General features: G+C 36.7%; 2 protein-coding genes and 1 long non-coding RNA gene across 13 annotated transcripts; 1 reads left to right on the plus strand and 2 right to left on the minus strand.

The window, feature by feature from the left end:
- Positions 1-2444: 2444 nt before the first annotated feature.
- On the minus strand, positions 2445-4479 carry SERAT1;1 (serine acetyltransferase 1;1). Its single transcript, XM_086657700.1, has one exon. It carries the CDS (start codon positions 3487-3489, stop codon positions 2593-2595), a length of 897 nt encoding a protein of 298 aa, XP_086513826.1. The 5' UTR covers positions 3490-4479; the 3' UTR covers positions 2445-2592.
- Positions 4480-6183: 1704 nt separating this feature from the next.
- Positions 6184-11747, plus strand: LOC147556760 (uncharacterized). 4 transcript variants are annotated; one of them, XR_015233578.1, is made up of 6 exons: positions 6184-6387; positions 6471-6529; positions 7209-7274; positions 8330-10103; positions 10187-10245; positions 11445-11747. It is a non-coding gene; the product is annotated as an uncharacterized LOC147556760 (long non-coding RNA). The 4 variants fall into 4 exon arrangements; XR_015233577.1 differs by having other exon boundaries at positions 11483-11747; XR_015233579.1 differs by lacking the exon at positions 11445-11747 and adding an exon at positions 10413-10835 and having other exon boundaries at positions 8644-10103.
- A 2871-nt stretch (positions 11748-14618) lies between these two features.
- Positions 14619-24304, minus strand: LOC147556761 (uncharacterized). 8 transcript variants are annotated; one of them, XM_086657708.1, is made up of 8 exons: positions 23581-23944; positions 22400-22472; positions 21666-21730; positions 20425-21510; positions 19978-20330; positions 19689-19749; positions 19175-19552; positions 14619-14735 (listed from the first exon to the last, which is right to left on the minus strand). In XM_086657708.1, exons 4-7 carry the CDS (start codon positions 21484-21486, stop codon positions 19385-19387), a joined length of 1644 nt encoding a protein of 547 aa, XP_086513834.1. In that variant the 5' UTR covers positions 21487-21510; positions 21666-21730; positions 22400-22472; positions 23581-23944; the 3' UTR covers positions 14619-14735; positions 19175-19384. The 8 variants fall into 8 exon arrangements, with proteins under 8 accessions (XP_086513834.1, XP_086513835.1, XP_086513831.1 ...); XM_086657709.1 differs by having other exon boundaries at positions 21699-21757; XM_086657705.1 differs by having other exon boundaries at positions 21699-21757; positions 23067-23914.
- Between the last annotated feature and the right edge of the window lie 676 nt (positions 24305-24980).

The following is a 24980-nucleotide window of genomic DNA, read 5'->3' on the forward strand; positions in this document are numbered from 1 at the left end:
CCCTACTTATTCCAATAATAAGAGTATTTTTACTTTTTTTTTTTGTTGAAACAGAGTATTTTTACTTTGGTTTTTCCTCTCATCCCTTCTAGTATTTATATATGGGGGTTGAGATTATTATTTTGTTTACATTAGTGGCTTGAGATTTCTATCCTTAAGTTCTACATGTTTCTCTTAACGAAAGAAAAAAAAAGTTCGACATGTATATAACATGGCAAATTCAAAGGATACAATTTTGGTTTGATTTACACAGAATTCTGCATTGAAGGTTCGCAAAAGCTTTCAATAGCCATGAATTCTATCAAAATATCATGGCAATATTGATTGCCATTCTAACAGCTAATGCAAAAGATGATATGCCAACTCAAATGCTAACAAGCTAAAATACAGTGTCAAATCACCCATATTCATACAGACCTTGTGCTGCAATTTCTTGACCATGAAGTCTTGCAGAATAATCTACCATTGGCTTGGTCGAGCCCCAGTCGATTCACTATTACCTCGGCCAAGCCAGACTGCTTAGATACCAACTTAGTAAACATGCCAAGAAATCCTAAAACCTTCAATCCAAATCAATCACTTAACTTAAATTTGGCTTGAATCACCCTTAACATCATATAACCATCACTTTCACATATACCAGATTACCAGATGAGTTTGTTCGCAAATAAACCAACATAGTAGGAGTTCTGCTGGCTAAAAAATACATTTGCAACTACAACGAATGTCTTCTTCTATATAGGTTATGAGATCCTTAGATGGTCAGTTCCTTCGAAGATGTCCAAAAAAAACAAAACCATTTCACATGTTATTTCTTCCAATCCTGATTAATACTACATATACTTGCAAATAGAAGTCACTCCAGTTAGGATCTTTATAGAACAGAAAAATTTTACCGAAGCTGTTCGCCTCAATTATTTTTATGTTGCTGATCGAGATGTTCCTTTACAGCCTCGAAAAGGATCATACCTTAACTAGCAACTACTCATTTTCAGGAAATTATCAACAGCCAGACATAAACTCTACTTGCTGATCCTAATTTCTGTCCATCTAGTACTTTTATAAAGGACAATATCATCAATTACCAAAATATGAATATATAATGCAAAGAGGGTAGACATGCCCAGGCAAAATCTGTACGTAGTCGATATTTGGGTATATGGGCAGCATATCAGAAATTTCGGTTTTTAATAGTTATACCTGTGGCTGTGCATATCGTGGATGGGTTGATGCACAATATATTGGAAGAATATAAAACGATATCAACTATATAGCAGCAAAAGTCATGAAACAAATGAAAATAAGAAGAGGAACCTCACCTTCAGTAAGAATAAGAAGCCATCCCAACTACACAAAGACTAGTTCATGGCTTGATCATCTGACAGATACAAATGGTGTTTCTTCTGCTTTAATTTATTATATGTCTAGAGGTCTTATCGCTTAATGTAAGACATTAGGTATTTCAAGTACTGGTGTGACTTGTGAGGCAACACCTACTCACTTTAGTTAGAGGTAATGGTCAAAATAAAGAAACCCTAGTTCTAATCAACTCTCTTCTTCTAATAAATATTGTGGATTCAAGTTCGTGTTTCAATTTTAACACAAGGAATTGAGAAAAATTGCAAATCATTCTGCTGTTCTGAAGTAACAATAGTGAACGAAAACGTATCTCATTTCAAATTCAAACCATAATGTTCACGAACTACTTCATCTCTAAAAAAAACAACTATACGACAATGTCATCTGCTCAAACGACAGCATAAATGCAAATAAACATGTTCCAATTCTATAATCAGCAACTTATGCTCATATTTACAAACTACGACTAACCAAATCTTAAATTAAATTATATCTTAGTTGAGAATCGACAATTAAAAAACCATATACCCTCTATGGAGAAGTTCTTTATCATTTAGACATGTTTCCTTGATAGAAAAATAGAAAAAAAGGATTAAAAATTTGACACTTTCACGATATCTGGTATTTGATAATCTTTCTACCAAAGTTCTATATTACATAGACATATACAAACAATCTCTTTGATCAAACATTAGCAAACAAATACACAAAGCAACCAACTTACAACTTAATTGAAACTCACCCAACTAATAAATCATTAATCTTCTTCAATACAAAGCTCTTATCATATAGAGATATTATATTCACAAATCAACATAAAAGCTAATCAAAACACCAAATTAAGATATCATAAACCTTCTTCGACAAAAACCAGATATAAAATGCCATTTTCTATCAAAATTAATGGGTTAATTGAGTATGAATCATCAAAATTTACTATCATACAAACCCAATTCTCTGACAAAAAACATTAGCCATCCAATCCAATAATAGATTAAATGAGACCCACCCCATTATTATATGATTCACCATTTATCGTTTCGAAAACAAAGAATTGCCCTAAAAAGACAAAAGTCTCAATCACATAGCAATGTCATCTTTGATAAAATGAAGAGAAATCATAACATTATTCTATTACTTTTATAGTATAATGGGAGACAAACTAGCATGGCGTAAAGATTCTTAGCAACAGATATAGATAACATTAAGTAAGATAATATGTAAAATTGGAAATCAAATTATATAATCTGACCATTCAGAGATGAAAGATGTATGATCCATTGATTCCCCAGGTACATCTTCATGAGTTGAGGGTTTCTCTTTACCTCCAACAAGTCTAGCAGGATTCCCAACTGCTGTAGTTCTTGGAGGAACATCAATCAGAACAACTGATCCAGCTCCAATCTTAGCACCTTCACCAATCTTGATATTCCCTAAAACTGTAGCACCAGCACCAATCAAAACTCCATCCCCAATTTTAGGATGCCTATCTCCACCAGATTTTCCAGTTCCACCTAGGGTTACATGATGAAGAATTGATACATTATTACCAATCACAGCTGTTTCACCAACAACAACTCCAGTAGCATGATCAAACAAAATCCCTTTTCCAATTTTAGCAGCAGGATGAATATCAACAGAGAAAACATCAGCAATTCTTGAATGAAGAGCAAGAGCAAGAGGACGACGTGATTCAGTCCAAAGTTTATGAGCAACTCGATGAGCTTGACAAGCTAAAAACCCTTTATAATTAAGAAGACAGTGAGAGAAAGAAACACATGCTGGATCACGAACTCGAGCGGCACGAAGATCAGCGACAGTAGCGGATCGGAGATTAGGATCGGTGGAAAATGAATTGAGAAAAAGATCATAAAGGAGAGTTGATAAAAGAGTTGATGAACAAAGTTTGTTACCGAGATGAAAAGAGAGAGAACGTTCAAGTGATGAGTGAGAAAGTATGGTTGAGTAGAGATAACTTGCAAGTGCTGGTTCTGATTCAGCGTCACGGCGAGCTTCGGCTTTGATTTGACGCCATAACCATGATTCATCTTCAACTATCTCAAACGACGGTGGCTGGTTTAGGGCTGGAGTTGCAGGTGGTGTAGGATAACGGATTTCTCCGGCCGGCATTTTTTCGTCTGGAAGTTTTCTTCTGTTTATGTGGTAGAAGATGATTTGACCAAAGGAAACGGATATATTTCCCTTCCTTTTCTCATTAATTACGTATTATCCTGGTAACCATTTTTATTCACCCACTCTTTTCTTTTTCTTTTCTTTTTTGTTACTCATCCACTCTTGTGATCCTTGTTTTCTTGTTGAAATGGTTAACGAGTAGAGGTGCTCTAAAATAGTCCGGCCCGGTTGGCTATGTTAGCAGGTACCAACACATAATAAGTTGTGTCGTGCACATTACGGGTAAAAATATAAAATAGCTTGACGCGGTTAACTTTGAACTCCTCATCCAATTTACTTCAGTATGAAGAGGATGCTCCTTACCATCTCTAAACAGTCGTGTCGTGCACAAATTGGCTATTGGGCATGGTAGCACGCACCAACAAATAATATATCATGTCGTGCACGTCACGAGTGAAAACATAAAAAGACGTGGCTAAGTTGAGTTTAAACCCTCGTTCAGTTCACTTTTGCATAAAGAGAGATGTTCGTTATCATACTCTACACCGATATCAGTCGATGAACGACACATGAATGACTTTGGTGCATGTCACTTGTGCAAAGATCTGTCGACGATTAACCTTCTACAGACATGATAGACTTGCTAGAACACATAGATTAACTTTGACTATTAAAATAAAGTGTTTTACATTTTTTTTGGTTGAAAGCTGTAAAGTGTTTTAATGGATGAGTCAATACATCAATTTATGTTGTAAAAAATAGAGTACTTCAACTCATGAATATGCCTCAAAAAAAAAAAACTCATGAAGAAAGTCTCCTGTGATGCATACTTTTATAACTTATTCTCTTTGCCTCATCTATATCCATTTTTTATGTTGGGACAACTTATTTTATGCCTCTAGTACAATTGTGTCTGGATACACTTCAATGACCTGGTGCATAAGCTATTCTCTTGAAAGTTTGAGAAAACCTCAAGGGAAATGTTATATACACTCACCATTTTTACCTTATACACTAATCGTTATTTACACTCGCACCTTAAAACCAGATTGGATATTATTGCTAGACAAATTTGTTGTTAGTGAGGTTATTAATACAACCATACATCAATAGCCCTTGTGTCTTATTTCTATAGATTGAAATTGAGTACCATGTTTATTATTGTTTCCTGGTTGTAAGGTAACTATTATATTTCTAACTTCATTTTCACCTGTTATTGAGCTAAAAAATATACATAGTGGTGCATTTTGACCATCCTAATCCATTAATATCTTGGAATATGTTTTAGTCTACAACTTACCTAAAATTTATTAGTCCTTTTTGATTTCTTAAAGAATTATACGATAACATAACTTCTTTGTTATGTCTTCCAGAATCTATAAATCAACATTTTGATGGAAGTCTTTCAGAGTTTTAATCTACAAGTTACTTGTAATTTAATTTAATAATCCTCTTTGTTTTTTTTTTAAATTATTCGAGATCATAACCTCTTTGTTATGTCTTCCAGAATCTATAATGAATATCTTGATGGAAGTCTTTCACAATTCTATACATGAACATTTTGGTGTACAATTTTAAGTTAGTGTAATCTCCTTACCATAGGTCGTCATAAACTACTTATTGAGACAGTGGGACATAATTACTCCAATACATTTGGAGTAGTTGAATTTGGAGGTGGTTCTACTCAAATGTCTTACGTCATCTCAAAAAGTCTGCTGGAAAAACTCCAAAAGAATGGTTTGGTTCGGTAAGTGGGTTTGGTTCGGTCTAGTTGTGTGTATCTAATGTTGCTTCCGACTTCTTGATCCTACAAAATCTATAAATGAACATTTTGATGGCTTACGTCATCTCAAAAATAAATATAGTACCGAATCAAACTATGAAAGGTTAAGTAACGGTTTGAGAAATCATTAACCAAACCATGAGCGGTTTGGTAACGGATGATTCCAAAATACTGGATATCGAACCAATGAACACCCATAGAAATACATTATGTAAACGCCTAAAATATTTAAAGGAAGTAGTCGTGCCGAAGGCACGGGTTATGCCTAGTACTTATTACGAATCAGACAAGAAAATGGGTGAATTACTTTTTTTTTTGTTACAACTGAGAAATATAAATTAAGGAGTACAAGAGTCATTAAAATACTTACCCTCAATACTAAAACAAACCAATTTCAAGCGGCCCAGCTCGAAATTTATCGTCAAGATTGAAGAAAAAGAAGGTATTTGAAGCTATGAAATCTATATTTGATAAGAATGATATGAAGGTTAAAATTTGCTTGAAAGTGGGTCTTCAGTTAGATCAATAATGATGTTAAAGGTAAAACACAATAACTTTAGGCCTTCGCGGAATCTCCTTTTCCAACTAAAGGGAGCAGGGGTGGGAAACGGGCAGCCCCGTCTGGGCTAGGACATCCTCTCTTTTGAGTTGGTCATTGCGGACACCTTCAGGTCACATGCTCGGGGACCGTTTTCCCGATCCTAAAAGGGAGTACCTCTAACAACATCCCCTTTGGCCCCTCAAAGAGGTTCACATCTTTAAGAAAATCGATTCAAACTTGTAACATCCCGTGTTTTAAAAGGTTGGTTTAGGGACTATTTGACATTTAGGTCAAGTCGAAAGAGGGACCAAATCAGCAAAGAAGACAATTTAGGGGGTATTTTGCAATTGGGACAAAAACAGGGACCTAACTGTAAGTCCGTGGGAATGGATAAGAGAAGAAAAATCAGACCTTTTATCCCTCTTTTGCTCGACAGAAATTGAGGGTTAGGGTTTGGGTGAAAGAAAATTCGATTTCTATGGAGATTTCAAGTTGATTTCAAGGGGAAATCTGATTTTTTGTTGAATTCAACTTCAATGAGTTGATTCAAGCTAGGGTTTGTGGAATTTTGGTAAGTAAGATCCTATTTCTCTCTCCAGACAGAATTTTAGTTTTGTTTGATTTTAATGGAGTCTTGTTGCTTCGAATTTGTAGAAGTTTGTGAAGGATTGATCAAGGGAAAGCTATCCTAACTAGAATTCAATCGAATCAAGGTAAGAAATCAACCAATTCGATGATTTAATGTCAAAATTCTTAATTCTAGGGTTTAAGGTTTATGAAAATTGGGGATTTTGATGATTCATGTTGTTTTAGGGTTTATCTAGTTGAGAATTATACAATTTTGATATAAAAGAAACTTTAGAGAGATTATGTGATATAGGTTATCGATCGAACGACAACTCGAGGGACTGAATTAAACCTACTGTCCGAGCCAATCTGGGATTGATATGTTGCTCGTACGTACTTTCATAAAACACGAAAGTCGTAGCTTAGGTTGTTAGCTTTCCGAAAAGGTATGGTACAAGTCATTTCGATATCGGACGAAAGAATTATGACTGTTTTACCGAACAGTGCGCAGTTAGGAAAAATTCTGCTTTGTTGTTTGTATTTTTGCAAACTTCAAAGGCGATTCACTTGGATTTTGGGGAATACATCTAATGACTAAATGTTAAGGTTATAAGTCAGTTCAAACAGTGATTGATCGACCCCGATTGGGCATGGTTATGAAGTTAGAAGATGAATCGATATTCGGTTATAGTTGAAGTCTTCGTGAGTTAGCGGTTTTGCTATTGTTTTAAAGATTTCATCGTTTTCTTTTAATTATTGTTTTTGTCGTATGAAGGTTCTTATCGAAGAACCTAATGTTTATCTCTTTTATTTATGGATTGGTAGAGGGGGGAGCCGGAGCTTATCGTTGACGATGATGCTACGGTTTCGGCGGAGCAGAAGTACCGCCAGGTAGGGGTTCTGAATCCATTTCTTAGCATGGTTTTATAGATAATGAAATATTTTAGGTTCTACAGTTATATATGCGTCATTATAACTAGATTGAGGGAGCATGAAACTCGATATTTAAGTGATGAATTGAAATATGCTTGAATTGTTTTGATGCGATGTGAGAAATGTTTTTCGAACTGTTTGCGAACTACTTGGGATTTTGTTGTATGTACCCGACTGCGGATTATGTCAACCTACGGGCACGTAGCCATTGAGGGTAGGTGACATGTGGACACGGTTGTGATCCGTGTGAGACCTGTGAGGTGGGCGACACTAGTCATGAGACCTGTGGGAGTAGAGTGCTTCACTTGCTGGCCATTGGTGCTCGTGCCTCCAACTCGAGGCTCAGGGCCGTACACCCTGACCGCTCGCCTGGGAGGTGACATTGATTGGGAATCCCTCTGCTTTGTGGCGATATGACTCTTGGTTGTTCCACTTCCGTGTTTGATAAGATAATGAATCGAATGTAATATGGTTTTGATATACGAAAGTAAATGGATTTTGAAAGTTTGCATTAGATGCATGACAGGGTACCGAAGAGAGTAAGGTTCAGGTCCTACCATGGGTATTGGGGGACGGCTCTATTACTCGAACTCGGTGATCTAAAACGTATTTAGATACTTAAGGTATATATGTATCATGAGGTAAACTTTTCAATGATTGCGGAGTCCCTTAGTGGGAGAGGGACTTACCGGCTAGGGGTAAGTCTCTTTCTCGAGGAGACGTAGTGCATTAGCTAGTGCCATAAATGGGCTGGTACTATCTAACGCACTCTAGGTTCTCCTGAGGAACTCTCCTCTTATTGGGAGCGCACCATGGGTGGGCAGCTAATCACTGCTATTGCTTGTTAGATTAAGGAAAACGTTTTGTATATAGTATATACAGTAACTGGTTTGATAACTCGTTTTGTCATGATGTTTACAACTTATTAAATGAACTTTTGAAAACGTGATGGGTTTTGGATTAGTCTTCTACCAGAATAACTCGTGTCGGTGAGTATTCTGACCCCCTACCAGTTGTTAGTGTGCAGGTTCTTGGTTGTAGCCTCGAGGCGGAGTGTGTATTCCAGCCGGTGATCTTGTCTGACGAGGCTAGCAGGGTTATGTCGTTTTATATGATTTTTCGTTATTTTAAAGTTATGTAGTTATTGCAGAACTGAACTCTAATATGTATATACGTAAAACTTAGAGTTGTTTATAAGTTGTATCGGTGTTTTATGAGGCGTTTGTATGTTTGTGGTTCGGGTTTCGACCCGAAACTGAGTTGGGTTTGTTTAGCTTCCGCTTAATAGTTTATTCTTGTTTATGCGAATGTATGGTTTGCATGACAGGTTTTGCAGGTGCGACCGGTTCGATTTACAGAGGAGACTCTGCCGGATTTTAGTCTCGTCTGTGAATTGCCGGGGCGTGGTCGTGTCTATTTTGGGACACGGGGCGTCACAGTTGGTATCAGAGCAGTTAGTTCTGGTGACCTATATCAGAGCAGTTAGTTCTGTTGTCCGATAAGTCTTGTATAGTGTAGAGCATTGACTGCTCTAGACTTTAGGGAAAGATAAAATTGGCCAAGATTAGGTGTCTAAAAGCTTCAAGATTAAAAACTACCAAGAATAAAAGATGTTATATATGTATTTGTTTCTTTTGATTTTCGTTTCTTGTTTTGTTTTTTTTCGCGAAAGGAAGACTCGGGATGGTGTAAGATTGTATATTTCCTTCATTGTTGTACAAGATGGTAGAAGAGCATAACCAAGGGTTAAGAGGTTTTGATGATAAGTTTTGGGTTGGTCGACATATTGATGATGTTGAAGTATCGAAGACTGAACAGTATGAGGAGGTTAAGTGTGATTGGTATTTGACTGTACACAAGGTTACAACGATCGACAACAACGAACTGTTAAGGAACTTTACAAGATACATGTATATATCGGCTCATTTGGGAAGGATGCTATATGTGGTCAATTTGTTTGATATATATGGACTAGTGGTAAAATTTATGAGCCTAAGTCACTCGAGCAGGTGATTCTCATATGAAGGCATTGCCAGGAGTAGCTAACCTAGGTGAACCGGTAATATGGGAAATGCCATCAAGTGATGAAGAAACTACATATTAGACCATTTAAGAAGTATGTTGACCACATTGGTATGACCATGACTTCAGCAAAGACCACAAAATTGGGTTTGTAGATTGATCCGAACATTCAGATGCATGAAGAATGTAAGAGTGGTGAACGATATGATTTTATCTGAGTAAGGTCATAAGTAACAAGAACAAGAGGAATTCTTATAGAATCAATTTATGGGTCAGAAGTTCATCATTATAGTGGGAAATGATGAAGACGAGTTGTAGTATGATTTGGTTAAAAAACGATGAAAGGAAAACAAGTCGATTCGAGAGATGCATTGAGATAAAGTGTGAGTCGATCAAAATTTCGAGGACGAAATTTCTTTAAGGGGGGAGGATTGTAACATCCCGTGTTTTAAAAGGTTGGTTTAGGGACTATTTGACATTTAGGTCAAGTCGAAAGAGGGACCAAATCAGCAAAGAAGACAATTTAGGGGGTATTTTGCAATCGGGACAAAAACAGGGACCTAACTGTAAATCCGTGGGAATGGATAAGAGAAGAAAAATCAGACCTTTTATCCCTCTTTTGCTCGACAGAAATTGAGGGTTAGGGTTTGGGTGAAAGAAAATTCGATTTCTATGGAGATTTCAAGTTGATTTCAAGGGGAAATCTGATTTTTTGTTGAATTCAACTTCAATGAGTTGATTCAAGCTAGGGTTTGTGGAATTTTGGTAAGTAAGATCCTATTTCTCTCTCCAGACAGAATTTTAGCTTTGTTTGATTTTAATGGAGTCTTGTTGCTTCGAATTTGTAGAAGTTTGTGAAGGATTGATCAAGGGAAAGCTATCCTAACTAGAATTCAATCGAATCAAGGTAAGAAATCAACCAATTCGATGATTTAATGTCAAAATTCTTAATTCTAGGGTTTAAGGTTTATGAAAATTGGGGATTTTGATGATTCATGTTGTTTTAGGGTTTATCTAGTTGAGAATTATACAATTTTGATATAAAAGAAACTTTAGAGAGATTATGTGATATAGGTTATCGATCGAACGACAACTCGAGGGACTGAATTAAACCTACTGTCCGAGCCAATCTGGGATTGATATGTTGCTCGTACGTACTTTCATAAAACGCGAAAGTCGTAGCTTAGGTTGTTAGCTTTCCGAAAAGGTATGGTACAAGTCATTTCGATATCGGACGAAAGAATTATGACTGTTTTACCGAACAGTGCGCAGTTAGGAAAAATTCTGCTTTGTTGTTTGTATTTTTGCAAACTTCAAAGGCGATTCACTTGGATTTTGGGGAATACATCTAATGACTAAATGTTAAGGTTATAAGTCAGTTCAAACAGTGATTGATCGACCCCGATTGGGCATGGTTATGAAGTTAGAAGATGAATCGATATTCGGTTATAGTTGAAGTCTTCGTGAGTTAGCGGTTTTGCTATTGTTTTAAAGATTTCATTGTTTTCTTTTAATTATTGGGAATCCCTCTGCTTTGTGGCGATATGACTCTTGGTTGTTCCACTTCCGTGTTTGATAAGATAATGAATCGAATGTAATATGGTTTTGATATACGAAAGTAAATGGATTTTGAAAGTTTGCATTAGATGCATGACAGGGTACCGAAGAGAGTAAGGTTCAGGTCCTACCATGGGTGTTGGGGGACGGCTCTATTACTCGAACTCAGTGATCTAAAACGTATTTAGATACTTAAGGTATATATGTATCATGAGGTAAACTCTTCAATGATTGCGGAGTCCCTTAGTGGGAGAGGGACTTACCGGCTAGGGGTAAGTCTCTTTCTCGAGGAGACGTAGTGCATTAGCTAGTGCCATAAATGGGCTGGTACTATCTAACGCACTCTAGGTTCTCCTGAGGAACTCTCCTCTTATTGGGAGCGCACCATGGGTGGGCAGCTAATCACTGCTATTGCTTGTTAGATTAAGGAAAACGTTTTGTATATAGTATATACAGTAACTGGTTTGATAACTCGTTTTGTCATGATGTTTACAACTTATTAAATGAACTTTTGAAAACGTGATGGGTTTTGGATTAGTCTTCTACCAGAATAACTCGTGTCGGTGAGTATTCTGACCCCCTCCCAGTTGTTAGTGTGCAGGTTCTTGGTTGTAGCCTCGAGGCGGAGTGTGTATTCCAGCCGGTGATCTTGTCTGACGAGGCTAGCAGGGTTATGTCGTTTTATATGATTTTTCGTTATTTTAAAGTTATGTAGTTATTGCAGAACTGAACTCTAATATGTATATACGTAAAACTTAGAGTTGTTTATAAGTTGTATCGGTGTTTTATGAGGCGTTTATATGTTTGTGGTTCGGGTTTCGACCCGAAACTGAGTTGGGTTTGTTTAGCTTCCGCTACATAGTTTATTCTTGTTTATGCGAATGTATGGTTTGCATGACAGGTTTTGCAGGTGCGACCGGTTCGATTTACAGAGGAGACTCTGCCGGATTTTAGTCTCGTCTGTGAATTGCCGGGGCGTGGTCGTGTCTATTTTGGGACACGGGGCGTCACAAAACTTCCACGAAAAAGGGTGATATTAGTTTTCTACTAATATTAGAGAAAGAGGACATCTGTTACAGCCACAAAACTTCATAAAATTATTATTGAAGAACTTATTAACAAATTATTCATTCTTTTTTCATTTATCACGCTTATTTCCTTCAAGGAAAGTCTATATATTTTTGTCGCATTTTGTTATCATTCATCAAATTTTCTATTTTGCAGACGGCTTTAACTCAATGGCTTCTAAAACTAGCTATGATACAATTCTTTATGGTAATTTTTTGAATGAAAATGGGATGTTGGAGAATGCTAAAGGTTTTCGAAACTTAATACATCGATCAGGGTCGTGTGGTGGAGTTACAGACAAGGCGCCCGTATTGGCCCCCCACCACCAAGGGTCCATTTACTAAAAAAAAAGGCAGGAGGTGAAGTAACATACAAACAAATATAGCTAACTAAGCATATAATGTATACTAGCCCCGTTGATAACCTCTGAGAATTTTCAAGCAAAAGAAGCAAGTTTGAATCTCATCGCCATCTGCTTCAATATTTTTATTTTTTACTGGTATACGAATAAAAAAGACTACTTCCTAAAAGTAAAGGTTAATAATTTAATTTGTATTAATGATGAAGAAATTTCAACAAAAAGTGAAGACAATGGGAATTGAACTCATGATCTCCTGGGTGTTGAAAGAAAAACCTGCCAACTTAGCTAAATGTACACATGTGTTCCTTTAATGTTTAGTTATTTATATACTGTATTCCGTTGTTTTTCGTTTCCTTTGGGAGCCTCATGTGTTCCAGCAGGAGTTGGGGGCTAAGCGGTGGCTTTGGGCCTAGGCCGCCCCTGATTACAAGTATGGTTTACTCCGACTTAAAACCAGATTGCTGATATATTTACTAAAAGTTTGCAAAAAGCAAAGCATAAAGAACTTTGTATCAATCTCTCTCTGTCGAATCCCAACTCAACTTGAGGGGCGGTGTTAGATTAAGAGCATCTCCAATGCAAAACTCAGTCTTAGAAACTCGGAGTGCCACATAGGACTTTTAGAGTTTTCATCTTAAAATTCATCTCCAATGCAAAACTAATTCAAATCTCAAAGATGACGTGTCGAGGGTGGAATGGAGATATCTCAAGAGGACACCCCATTTTTAGAGTGTCCTCTTGAGATATCTCTAAGTGCCAACTCAGCATATTCATATAATAAAAAAAAACAAACAAACAAATAATTAATATTACCTAAAACTACGGAACACAATTAAAAAGGAATCATGGCTGCTCGGTCTCTTCTCTCTCTTTTCTTCACTGCTTTGAACCAAACCTCACCAAAAATTGCTCTCATGTTTTAACGTCATCTTCATCTTCTTCCTTTAATTCTTAACTTCTTCTTCATTATCCCAAACAACAAAATTGAAGGTATGATGCTTGTTTCTCTTGTGATATTAGATTACAAAATTCAAGTTTCTTAAAACTCAATTCTTTCTGTTCTCTAAATTTTTCAATCAAACTAAGAAGGTATGGTTTCGCTTCTTCTTGATTTCTGGAATCCTAATAATAAAATCTCTCTCCTTATTTCTTAGTAGAATAATGAAAATTCTGGTTCAATAACTCTATTAAATGTTAGATTATAGGAAAAAATCCTAGAAAGTATGATTAGCTAAAGATATTGGTCCTTCGATATATAAATCAAAATTAATGTTCTTTAAAATTTCAACCTACAATAAAAGAATCCATAGAAGAATTAGGCCACCATTGAAACTCAAATTAGAAAACAGTAGAACCGAAATTGAAAGTAGAATAAATACCTAATAGAGATTAGTACCAATAAACAAATGGCTGAAAGAATATGATATTATGTAAAATCATAGGGTTTGGAGATGAAAATATAAAAAACAATCTATAAAATCAAGGGTTTGAAGATATTATCAACAGTTGATGATTATTCTAACAATACACCTTCAAAGATAAGCAAAATTTTGAAAAACTTCAGTAATCTTACAAGTCTCCAAATGAATTTGGTCGAACAATTAATACGGCTTCCCTCCAAAATGTCGACTTCCAAAATGAAAACATTCGTGAGATTGGTTTTGGCGAGAATATATTGGTTGAAATTATTGGGATTTTTGTATTTCTTTTAATGAAAAAAAATGCCACACTAGCAATTTTTAGAGTTTTAAAGTGTTGCATTGGAGAAGTCCTTCGAATAGAGGATCTCAATCATGACAAATAGGAACGAAAAAATTAGAGATTAACATTTGAATCTCGACACATAGGATTTTTAAAGTTTTTTTTTGAATTTTGCATTGGAGATGCTGTAAGAACATCTCCAATGCAACACTCAACCTAAAAAATCTCTGAGTGCAATATATGATTTTTGGAGTTTTTAAGAACAAACTGTCTCTAATGCAACACTCTATTTCTAGAGTGTCATCTTGAGGTATCTCTATTTGTCCAACTCATCAATAATTATTTTTCAACCAATAGAAATCGAGTCTTTTATATTTCCTCAATAACTAATTATTTATTTACAAAAATAACTGTGCCACATAAGTAAATAACATAATTTAGAGTTTTGGAATGGAGATAAAAAAAAAATTGAGGATCTCTATTTTAGCCACCTAGGAATTGAGAATCTCAAGTGGAACTTGACAGATAGGAAAAATTGAAGATCTCTATTTTAGCCACCTAGGAATGGAGATATAAAATGTTGTCAACTCGAATGGAAAAGCAAAATGCTCATATTTATATACATCAAAAACAGAAAAACATACAGTTATCATAACCCCATTACGGGAAGTACAGAAGAAAGAACAACTCTATTACAAATAAGTACATGGCTTTTGTAGAAATCAATATTCAAAGAGAAGAGAAGAAGAAGAGAAACACTCTAAAGGAAGCTAGGGATTTCATTAGTGATAAATTAGGTTTACAAGATAACAATATATAGTAAAGATAAAAGACTAAAAGGCCCTCAAAGGGCAAATTACTAAACAACCCCTAACTATTATATATATATTATTCTAACACCCTCCCTCAAACTCACGGTGCGTTGTTGAAAAGCATCGAGAGTTTGCTAACTAAGAAACGAAAGCGTGGAACCGAGTGTGACTTGGTGAACAAGTCAGCAATCTGCATAGTTGATGAGACAAACGGCAAACTGATGGTGCCTTGAGCAAAATGATGTCGGGTAAAGTGACAATCAATCTCAATGTGTTTGGTGCGTTCGTGAAAGACCGAATTATGCGCAATATGGATAGCACTTTGATTGTCACAATACATAGGAGTAGGCTCTAAAATCAAAACACCCATGTCTGCAAGTAACTCACGTAACCAGACTATCTCAGCTGTGGTAGATGCCATAGCACGATACTCAGCTTCAGTAGATGATCTAGATACAACAGTCTGTTTCTTGCTCCTCCAAGAAATAAGAGAATCTCCCAAGAATACACAATAACCTGTAATAGACTTGCGATCTGTGCAATCGGTCGCCCAGTCTGCATCTGAATATGCTCGCAAAGTCAAAGAAGAAGTCGATGAAAGAAGGAGACTTTGAAAACAAGTACCTCGAAGATATCTCAGAATACGGAGAACAGCTGCCCAATGAACTGTAGTAGGTGAACCCACAAACTGGCTAACAACATGCACAACATATGCGATATCTGGACGAGTAATAGTGAGATAAACCAAACTGCCAACGATAGTGCGATATAGTGTAGGATCTGCCAAAGGAGTACCATCCGTAGAAGAATAACGAGCATTAGACTCGATAGGAGATTCGGCCGTCCGAGTATCACTGATACGTGCACGTTCAAGAATATCTGCAGTGTATTTGGACTGAGAGAGGAGATAGCCTTGTGGGGTAGAGGCTACTTCAATCCCCAAAAAATAACGGAGAGTGCCTAGATCCTTCATTTCAAATTGGCTAGCTAACTGCAACTTCAAAGATCGAATACCATCAACATCATCACCAGTAATAATCATGTCATCAACATACAATGACAAAAGAATGCGACCTGCAACACTACATTTGACAAAAAGAGCCGAATCATGATTGCTAGAAGCGAAGCCAAGAGATGTAACCACAGTTGAGAACTTCTCAAACCAAGCTCGTGGTGCCTGTTTGAGACCATATAATGCTTTCTTAAGCTTACAAACTTCTCCAGGTTTATGTGAAACACCAGGAGGAGGAGTCATATAAACTTCTTCCTGAAGATCTCCATTTAAGAAAGCATTTTTAACATCCATTTGAGATATATGCCATTGACGAACCGAGGAACCTGCAATAAGCAAACGAACAGTAGTCATTTTTGCAACCGGAGCAAAAGTCTCCTCATAGTCCATCCCGTACTCCTGCGAAAACCCTTTAGTAACTAGTCTTGCTTTGTACCGCTCAATAGACCCATCAGACTTTGTTTTAATTTTGTATACCCAACGAGAACCAATAGTACGTTTACCAGATGGCAAAGGTACTAAATCCCATGTGTCAGTCTTATGCAAAGCAGAGAGTTCTTCAGCCATTGCCTTTTGCCAAAGAGGATCAACAACTGCCTCCTTATAGGAAGAAGGCTCAGAATGACAATGAATAGATGCCAAGAAAGAAGTAAAAGAAGGAGAAAAAGTAGAATAAACATAGTCAGGTAACTGAGTGGACTTACGAACACGATGAGGATAACGAGATGGATGTGCAATCTCATCAGGAGTTTGGTCAGCCGTAGGGGTTGGAGGGACATCACAAGTGAGAGGAGCATCAACAACATCAGGTGCAGCAGGCTCAACATGGGCAGTAGGAGTATCATAAACATCAGAAAAAGGATCAATATGGATTAGGTTAGAGGGAGTCACATCATGAGCATTGGCAGGAATAGAAAAATAAGGTATATGCTCTAAAAATACAACATGACGAGAGACATAAAATTTATGAGTAACTGGATCATAACATCCATAACCCTTCTGACCTTCACCATAACCAAGAAACACACACATGGCAGAACGAGAAGATAACTTGCTACGCTCAACACGAGGACGAAGAACAAAACAAGTACACCCAAAGACTCTTAAGGACGAGTAGTCAGGGGCATGCCCTGTCAATTTTTGAAATGGAGACAAACCTGAACAGTGGGAAGTTGGAATTCTGTTAATTAAATTTACCGCAGTGAGAACAGCTTCGCCCCAATACTCACTAGGAACAGAGGCAGACAATAACAAAGAACGAGCAGTTTCAACGATGTGCCGATGCTTTCTTTCAGCAACACCATTTTGCTCAGGAGTATCTGTACACGAAGATTGATGGACAGTTCCATCCATAGCAAGCAATTCACGAAACCTATTTGAAGTATATTCCCCACCTAAATCACATCTAAAACACTTAATGACAGAGGAATATTGTGTTTTAACTAAGGCTTGAAATTGTTGATAAATATCATAAAATTCAGAGCGATGTCCCAATCAGCTTCTGAGATTGTACATCCTGCACATAACAACCAGTGGAAGAAAATAAAACCAAACATCCAGAATCACACAACTGACCAATAGAAGCAAGATTTAAAGTAAGTTCGGGAACATGAAGAACATTCTGAAGAGATAGATTAGGTGTGACAACAGAACCAATACCACCTAATGACATTGGTGTACCATCAGCCGTTCGGACTGGAAGATCAGATATATGCTTTAATGAAACAAAAGATGATACGTCAGGGGACATATGGCGAGAGGCTCCAGAATCTAAAATCCAAACTGAAGAAGGCATACCTGAAGAAGAAATAAGAGAAAACAAACCTTCAGAAGAGGACAAGGCATGGGGCTGCATAGCTAAGAATCTCTGAAACTGATCTGATAGTGAGTCTAATGTAGTACTAGAAGACTTTGGAGCTAAAGAGCCTTGCGGAGCAGAGGTGGACATAGCATGTGGCTGCATAGCAAGAAATTTTTGATACATTTGAAATTGATCAACCACATTATCACTTTTGGGCATATAAGAAGACGAGCCACTAGAACCAGACGAGTCAGATGGCGGTATAACGGCTGCTGTGTTATGCTGATAAGGCTTCTGAGGTCTCTGATTCTGTTGTGACTTGTTCGTTAACTTGGGACATTGAGCCTTCCGATGACCCTTTTGCTTACAAAAGCTGCATTCATCCATAGCAACTTTTGTATAGGATTTGTTCTGATGATTCTGATTTGACTTCGAATGTACAGCTAACACTGTTTCAGTAGGTGTTTGCAGAATGCCTTTTCTTGCTTGGTACTTGAGACGTGTCTCTTCAGCCATAAGCTCATTTACAACTTTAGCAATAGACGGAAGTGGCTTACTGTGCAAAATTGTACTACGAATTGATTCAAAATCACTACGCAAAGCCATCAAAAACTGAACCAAACGACCTTCCTCCCTACGAGCAATATAAGGAGGACAAGCCTGCAACTCTTCGGATTCTGTAAGAGCTAACTGATCCCAAAGATCAGTCATTGCAGCATGAGTTTGAGGGAGGGTGTTAGAATAATATATATATAATAGTTAGGGGTTGTTTAGTAATTTGCCCTTTGAGGGCCTTTCACGAACGCACCAAACACATTGAGATTGATTGTCACTTTACCCGACATCATTTTGCTCAAGGCACCATCAATTTGCCGTTTGTCTCATCAACTATGCAGATTGCTGACTTGTTCACCAAGTCACACTCGGTTCCACGCTTTCGTTTCTTAGTTAGCAAACTCTCGATGCTTTTCAACAACGCACCGTGAGTTTGAGGGAGGGTGTTAGAATAAAATATATAGTAAAGATAAAAGACTAAAAGGCCCTCAAAGGGCAAATTACTAAACAAATCCAGCAAGCACCAGTACCCACTTTTCAACCTATCCTTTAATTCCCACTCAAAACCAAAACCACTTCTCAAAAAAAAAACTACCTATAAATCCTTTCCCACCAAAACCAAGCAAATCCCTTGACCGAAACCGTCCAATAGTTTCTTCTTTGCTGCCTGCGTATTAATGGGATCAAATCCCACAAAACCAACTTTAATTTCAAAAGAAAAGCTACTCCCAAATTCTCTAAATCAAAAAAGAAAAATCAAACCCTAATGCTCTTGATACCATGTAGAAATCAATATTCAAAGAGAAGAGAAGAAGAAGAGAAACACTCTAAAGGAAGCTAGGGATTTCATTAGTGATAAATTAGGTTTACAAGATAACAATATATAGTAAAGATAAAAGACTAAAAGGCCCTCAAAGGGCAAATTACTAAACAACCCCTAACTATTATATATATATATATTATTCTAACAGCTTTGAGGGCTCTGGAATTATATGGATATTAAACTTACTAACCACTTGAATTAACAAGCTAGTTGACTCCTATAGTATAATCAGGAGCCTCTTTATTGACAATATAGTAGCTAATATTCATCTTATCAGACAAAGATTTTACAAGTTCTTTGCTCAGAGGAACTGCAACTCTAAGTTCTTCACCAATGATCTCCAATGGTTGGTACCATCATAGGTTCATTAGGAAACTTTGGTCGTGTATGACTGCGTTTTTGCTGTGTTCACTGCTAATCTCTTCTTCGGCTTGATAGTTCTGCTTATTGTGAAGTTCAGTATGCATTTCTTCTATCATTGGTTTCCAAAGACGAACACGCGCGTTAATGAACCAATTTGAGACCTGAAATTGAAGAATAACAATCCGAACTTGAGATCGTTTCACAAGCTATCATAAAAAAGAGTTATGAGATGCATAATAAGTTGCTATAAATGTAAGTTCTTGTGTAATAAAATGTAGTTTGAGCTGTGAAAATTACCTGGCTCCTTGTCAATCCGCTTCTTATGGAGAGTAGATGCTTCTCCGTGTCGTCTGGATACCTGATAATGATAACCATGTAATTATGATCGACTACTGAAACAAAAATGAAACCGATACTAAAACTATGTCTTTGTTTATTTCTCTTTTGATTACTAAGTTTTCTTTTTCGGTTATCTGGGGTTCTGTATCGGGCAAAGCCAGTAGTGGCCAATCGAGGACTAGAACTTGATCTTGGGGTATAGTGAAGGAACTTACGGATAAAGGAACTTACGGATAAAGGAACTTACGGGTAAAGGAAGTTTTGAAACATCCAAGCTCGTAGAACTGAGACCGATTTTTCGGGCAACCCTCTCTGTGGTTTCCATAAACGCTGACCTCTTCTCCGGAGCTGCTGCATAGCCCATTGATTTTGGATGATAGAAGATTTAACCGATGTCTCCTCCTTTGCACTTTGACGACCAATACATTCTTCGTTCAATATGATTTGTCTTTCAATTTTGTTCCTTAGGTGTTTATATACCGAAGAGATTGTATGAAGGGTAAAACGAGCGTGTATTTGTGCACCCAACTCGGTTGCACCTCGAAATGCAGATATTACTTTGTTAATTTCATCTTGGACTTGGTCATATTTATCATCAACCTGAAAATCAATAAAAGGAATCCAATTTTTTCTAAGCCTTTAAAGAGATCAAAACTACCAGAGAAGAAAGAATATATACTCCATTAACACATACCAATTGTAGCAGAGCCACAAGTTGAGCTTTCTTTCCTTCAACTTCAAGGTGTGGTATCTCGAGAATTCTTCGACTGTCCTTATTCCGGCTTTCTTCAGAGGAGAAAAGCTCATCAGACCCAGTTAGTAAGTTACCCGTTTCGGAAAAGTAGTTTGAAGAAAATGATGTATCTGTCCCGGTTCTAGACGGCTCGGGTGACTCATATATGTTTTCAGAATCACCAAGTGAGAAACTTGCAACTTCAGCTAGTATTTGTTGCAGTATTTGGACATATTTGGAACCCGGTAATTCATGCGAGAGAATGATTGGTCTGTAAGAACTAAGATCAAGAGATGGTTCCTCGTAGTTAGAGGCTTGTTCCGAACCAAACCCGACGTCTCCTAGAGAACCGGAACAACTTATTTCTGAGGGCCAATCTGGGATAGTTGGCATATTGAGAATTCGTGGTGGAAATACTAGTCCTGTGTGAATTTTTCCTGCAAATTCGGAAGAACCCAAAGATTTTTCAAATCCCCATTTGATATCCGGTTGGTTGCTAAAGCTTGCACAGTTTATCGGTTCTAGAAGGTCGTGAACATTATGAAATCCACGATGATCCCAATTCGAAGAGCTGGCAAGAGAAATATTTGAAGTATCAATATCAAATTCATGTGAAGTGTAAGAACTCAGATTTTCCAATGGTAATTCTGACATAGAGGATATCTTCACCACATCAAAATTCTCGTGCAGATCAAAACCTCTACGCGAACCATTACCAAGGCAATTAGCAGAAAATGGCGGTCCTCGATAGGTTTCCTCTTGAAGATCATGATTAGAACTCAAGTTTGAACTTCTTAAAGAACCATTTCTTAGAACTGATGTTTCTTGATCAATAATGGGGTTGAAATTTTCGAAGTGTAGATCATATATTGGTTCTCCTTGAAGTGTTGAATGCGAAGACATAATCTGGGTGTTACTGGTTGAATCTAGCGGAACTAATGAACCCATACCAAACATGTTTGTATCGATAACCATGGGATTTTGATCAATATAACCCGAAGAATTGAACATTTCATCCTCCATTAAACTAGTAAGATACTAATTAACCTGAGAAACAGAAGGCAACAATACCAAATTCAGTATTCGAATTCTCTTTTGACAAGCAACAAACTAGTAGATCATAGTTCATGTCATACTAATTCAGTATGTGATTTCTCTTTTGACAACCAACAAGCAAAATGTAATAAAAGTTGAAGGATCACTGGCGCCTTGACGGTAGTCAATAACGTCCATACCGCGTATTTTGCTTCCTTACAATTCGTGGATACTTAGATGATTCAGTACTTTTAATTTTCTGTACAAACATTTTCAGCCTTAGTTAACCCAATCTCTTGTGAACATCTATAGAGTTAACTAGGTAAGAAAACGAATTGAGTTACTAGATGTTAGGGGAATTCTTTAGGCACCTCCTAATTTGAATATAGGTACCACCGAAACCGAGGTTGCCAAGCCATTTGACCCAATTAGGTCAAAGAGGGCTAAATGTGGGGCGCGAAACCTATTGCTGCGTCTATTATATGTATCGTAGAAATCAGAAGATAATCTAAAAGCTAATGATATCCAAACTAGTGAACTTAAGTGGTATAGCGCTAGTGTACTACATACTAAACAAGGTAGGGCAACATACATGGGTACCCATACTATCGACGTTCCAGGTAACATTGCTCATAACAATTTAACATACGAAACAAAAAAACTTCACTCGTAATCAAACTGTTAATGGGAGACTACTTCAAGTTTGTAGGAAATTCATGACAGTTTGAACAGTATTTGAACAAATATTTGTGTGCTAAATTTTGAACTAATAACAATTAGTAACTATAACAGTTTTCTCCTAAAACCCTAAAGTTTAAACCTCAAAAGTTTGAAGATATTATCCAAGATGAATACCAGAATTACAGTTAAGAACAAGAAGGAATCATGTACAGTGACCAACCTCCAATATAAGAGCAAAACAGCAACCACCCAAAGTGAATGAGCTGCCAAAACTACAATTTGCACCTCAAAACCTGTAAACAAAGAGTGGAAATTGAGCTCAGAATTCCATAAGATAATCAAACCAACCAAACCAACAATTAATTTATACATATTCTCTTCACCAACCAAGTACATAAAAATGGAAATTTTCCTTTTTCCTTTCTTTTGAACAGTGATTAACATCAAAAGTAAGACAACTCAAAAACAAAATTATTACTTGATAACATTTTTTACCCTTGTCTTGTGAGAATAATCTCCCATCGACATAGCTTCGCGCGCAATTATTATATAATTTAGGACTGATGCTCAACTCATTGTCAGTTATTTTTTTATTTTGAATGTTCGAAATTTGTATTAGAGCTAAGCCAAGATATGATAGATCGAATGATGATACGAGGTTAAAACCACTGAGAGGGCACGTGAAAATAGTCCCACATAGACAAATCGAAATGTCGTGCCTAATAGTATAAAGATTTAGAGGTCTCTTTATTGCCAATATGTTTTGAGTTAGAAGTTGTGATAGACTAATCACTAAACAAACGTTTTCTTACAAAAAATGAAAAAGAAAATCTAAAGTGAAAAACAACTCTATGAAAGAAGCAAAAGAGGAAGTTGTATCTTCATACCCTTTTAATTGGTTTGAAACTAGGGTTTCAACAGGAAAAGCCAACAGGAATTAACACATGTTGTGATGTTTTCCACTTCTATCAAATCACAAAATCAAATATATCACATTTAGAAAGTAGGTCTTTCTCTTTTCATGAATATAGAAATTAGTTTTTTCTTCTACACCACCACTAACAACCCAAAAGACCAGAGAACCAAAAACATCAATTTTGAGACCCTATTAAAGAAGAATCATTCATAAACCCCTCTTCCTTTTCTCACTCAACCCACAAACTTTAAAGACTCAAAAACAATAATGAGTCTTCAATAAATAGTAGAAAACCCCACTGATGAAATGAGTCAAAAAGCCAGAAAAATCTAGTACAAAGATGTGGGTGCATATGAAGTATGAACTCATAAACATTTATTAGAGAGAGAGAGAGTGAGAGAGAGAGAGAGAGAGAGAGAGAGAGAGAGAGAGTTAAGAAGAGAGAAGATGGAGAAATGGGTTTGGAGAAATAATAAAGAAATTACTGTTGGTGCAGAAGAGGCACTCATTTCTGTTACAGGCTTTTGAGGACCCATCACTCTCTGTATCAGATCTTCTTTGTCTTCCCTCACTCTCTCACCTCTGATTTGATTTGTTTTTTTTCTGTAATCATCAAAAGCAAAATATCTGGAATCTTGCTGTTTGGATTCCTGTTTATGGCTGGTAGAGTGAACTGCATTTTCTCAGACATAAGCTTTAACTTTTTTTCAGCTGTTTTTGGTTTAACTAGTACATGGGTAGAGAAAGAGATGAATAGAGAAGACAAAGAAAAACAAATCCTCCAAAGTGTTCATGTGTGTGTCTTAGAGAGAGAATCATAGAGAGAGAGAGTGTACAATATACATTGATGGGTAATAGTATTGGCCATTGGGTGAGAAAAATGATGAAGTAAGCAATGAAAAAACAAAAGAAAGAAACTGTGAAAATCTAGTGAAAAGATATAAGATAATGAGTGGAATTTAACAGAGGAGGAAGGGATAATGACAAGATTTCTAGCTTTATGCTAAGTATGGCAGCACTGTTTTGTACGGTTGAAAGAGTGTCAGTTGCCTGAAATGGAAGGCCTACTCGCCTAGTTTTTACAGCATCTTGCTTGTAAACTTTGCTTTGGTATCACAAACAACCATTGTGAATTATTAATACAAACACTCACACACGTACATAAATGTGTGTATTGTTTGTGTGCAATCACATGGGTCATTGTATTGTTATACATCAACTCATGTTTTAAAGTTGGTCGAAGAATCACGACTTACATACGCAATCGAATTTTATGGTTACTCTCTTTACAACTTATTAATGGATACAATTCTTTCAACAACAAAAAAAAATCGATGGATACAATTCTTTTGGTATGCTTAGTTTATGAGTTTGGACATGGATGATCTTATTTGGGTACATCTTGTTTGGGCTATTGAATTTATGTTTTTTTATTTCCTAGCGTGGGTGTTGGTAGGAATTGACAGACACTTTAGCATGAGCTCTGATTTGGGGGAAATCCCAAAATTCAACTTTTTTAAAATATATTTTTTTCAGTAACAATACAAGTACTTCCTTGGTGACTCCATTCTAATAAGACGAGAGACATCTTGGTCTTTCACCAAGAGAAGACCAAAATACCCTTGGTCTAATTCACCACATAGGTAAGGAGGTCACCCATGGAGTCATCAAAGAGGTACTTTTATCATTTTTGTACATTTTCTGAAGTTGAATGTGATGTTTTGAAGTTAGTATTGTGAGGGGTTGAAATAGTGGGTCAAGAAGTCAACGGGACTGGGTTGTTGAACGGAAGTCAGACTTTCACCTGTTAATATTTTTATGGACACCAACAACATTCTTGGGTTTAACCTATGACAAGAAATGAAAGACACGTGACCGTAAGATC

This window comes from Eschscholzia californica, unplaced genomic scaffold (assembly GCF_041429995.1).
Source record: "Eschscholzia californica isolate CP2 unplaced genomic scaffold, dmEscCali1.0.p SCAF_2, whole genome shotgun sequence".
In the NCBI taxonomy this organism is placed as follows: domain Eukaryota; kingdom Viridiplantae; phylum Streptophyta; class Magnoliopsida; order Ranunculales; family Papaveraceae; genus Eschscholzia; species Eschscholzia californica.

What these genes read in the sequence shown, in the direction of transcription:
- LOC147556761 (XM_086657702.1), bottom strand. Translation starts at nt 21,486, where the DNA reads ATGGAGGATGAAATGTTCAATTCTTCGGGTTATATTGATCAAAATCCC. An exon ending in TTGTGGCTCTGCTACAATTG is followed by an intron (nt 20,331 to 20,424) that starts GTATGTGTTAAT and finishes ATTGATTTTCAG; the next exon opens with GTTGATGATAAATATGACCA. An exon ending in TTTCAAAACTTCCTTTACCC is followed by an intron (nt 19,750 to 19,977) that starts GTAAGTTCCTTT and finishes TATCATTATCAG; the next exon opens with GTATCCAGACGACACGGAGA.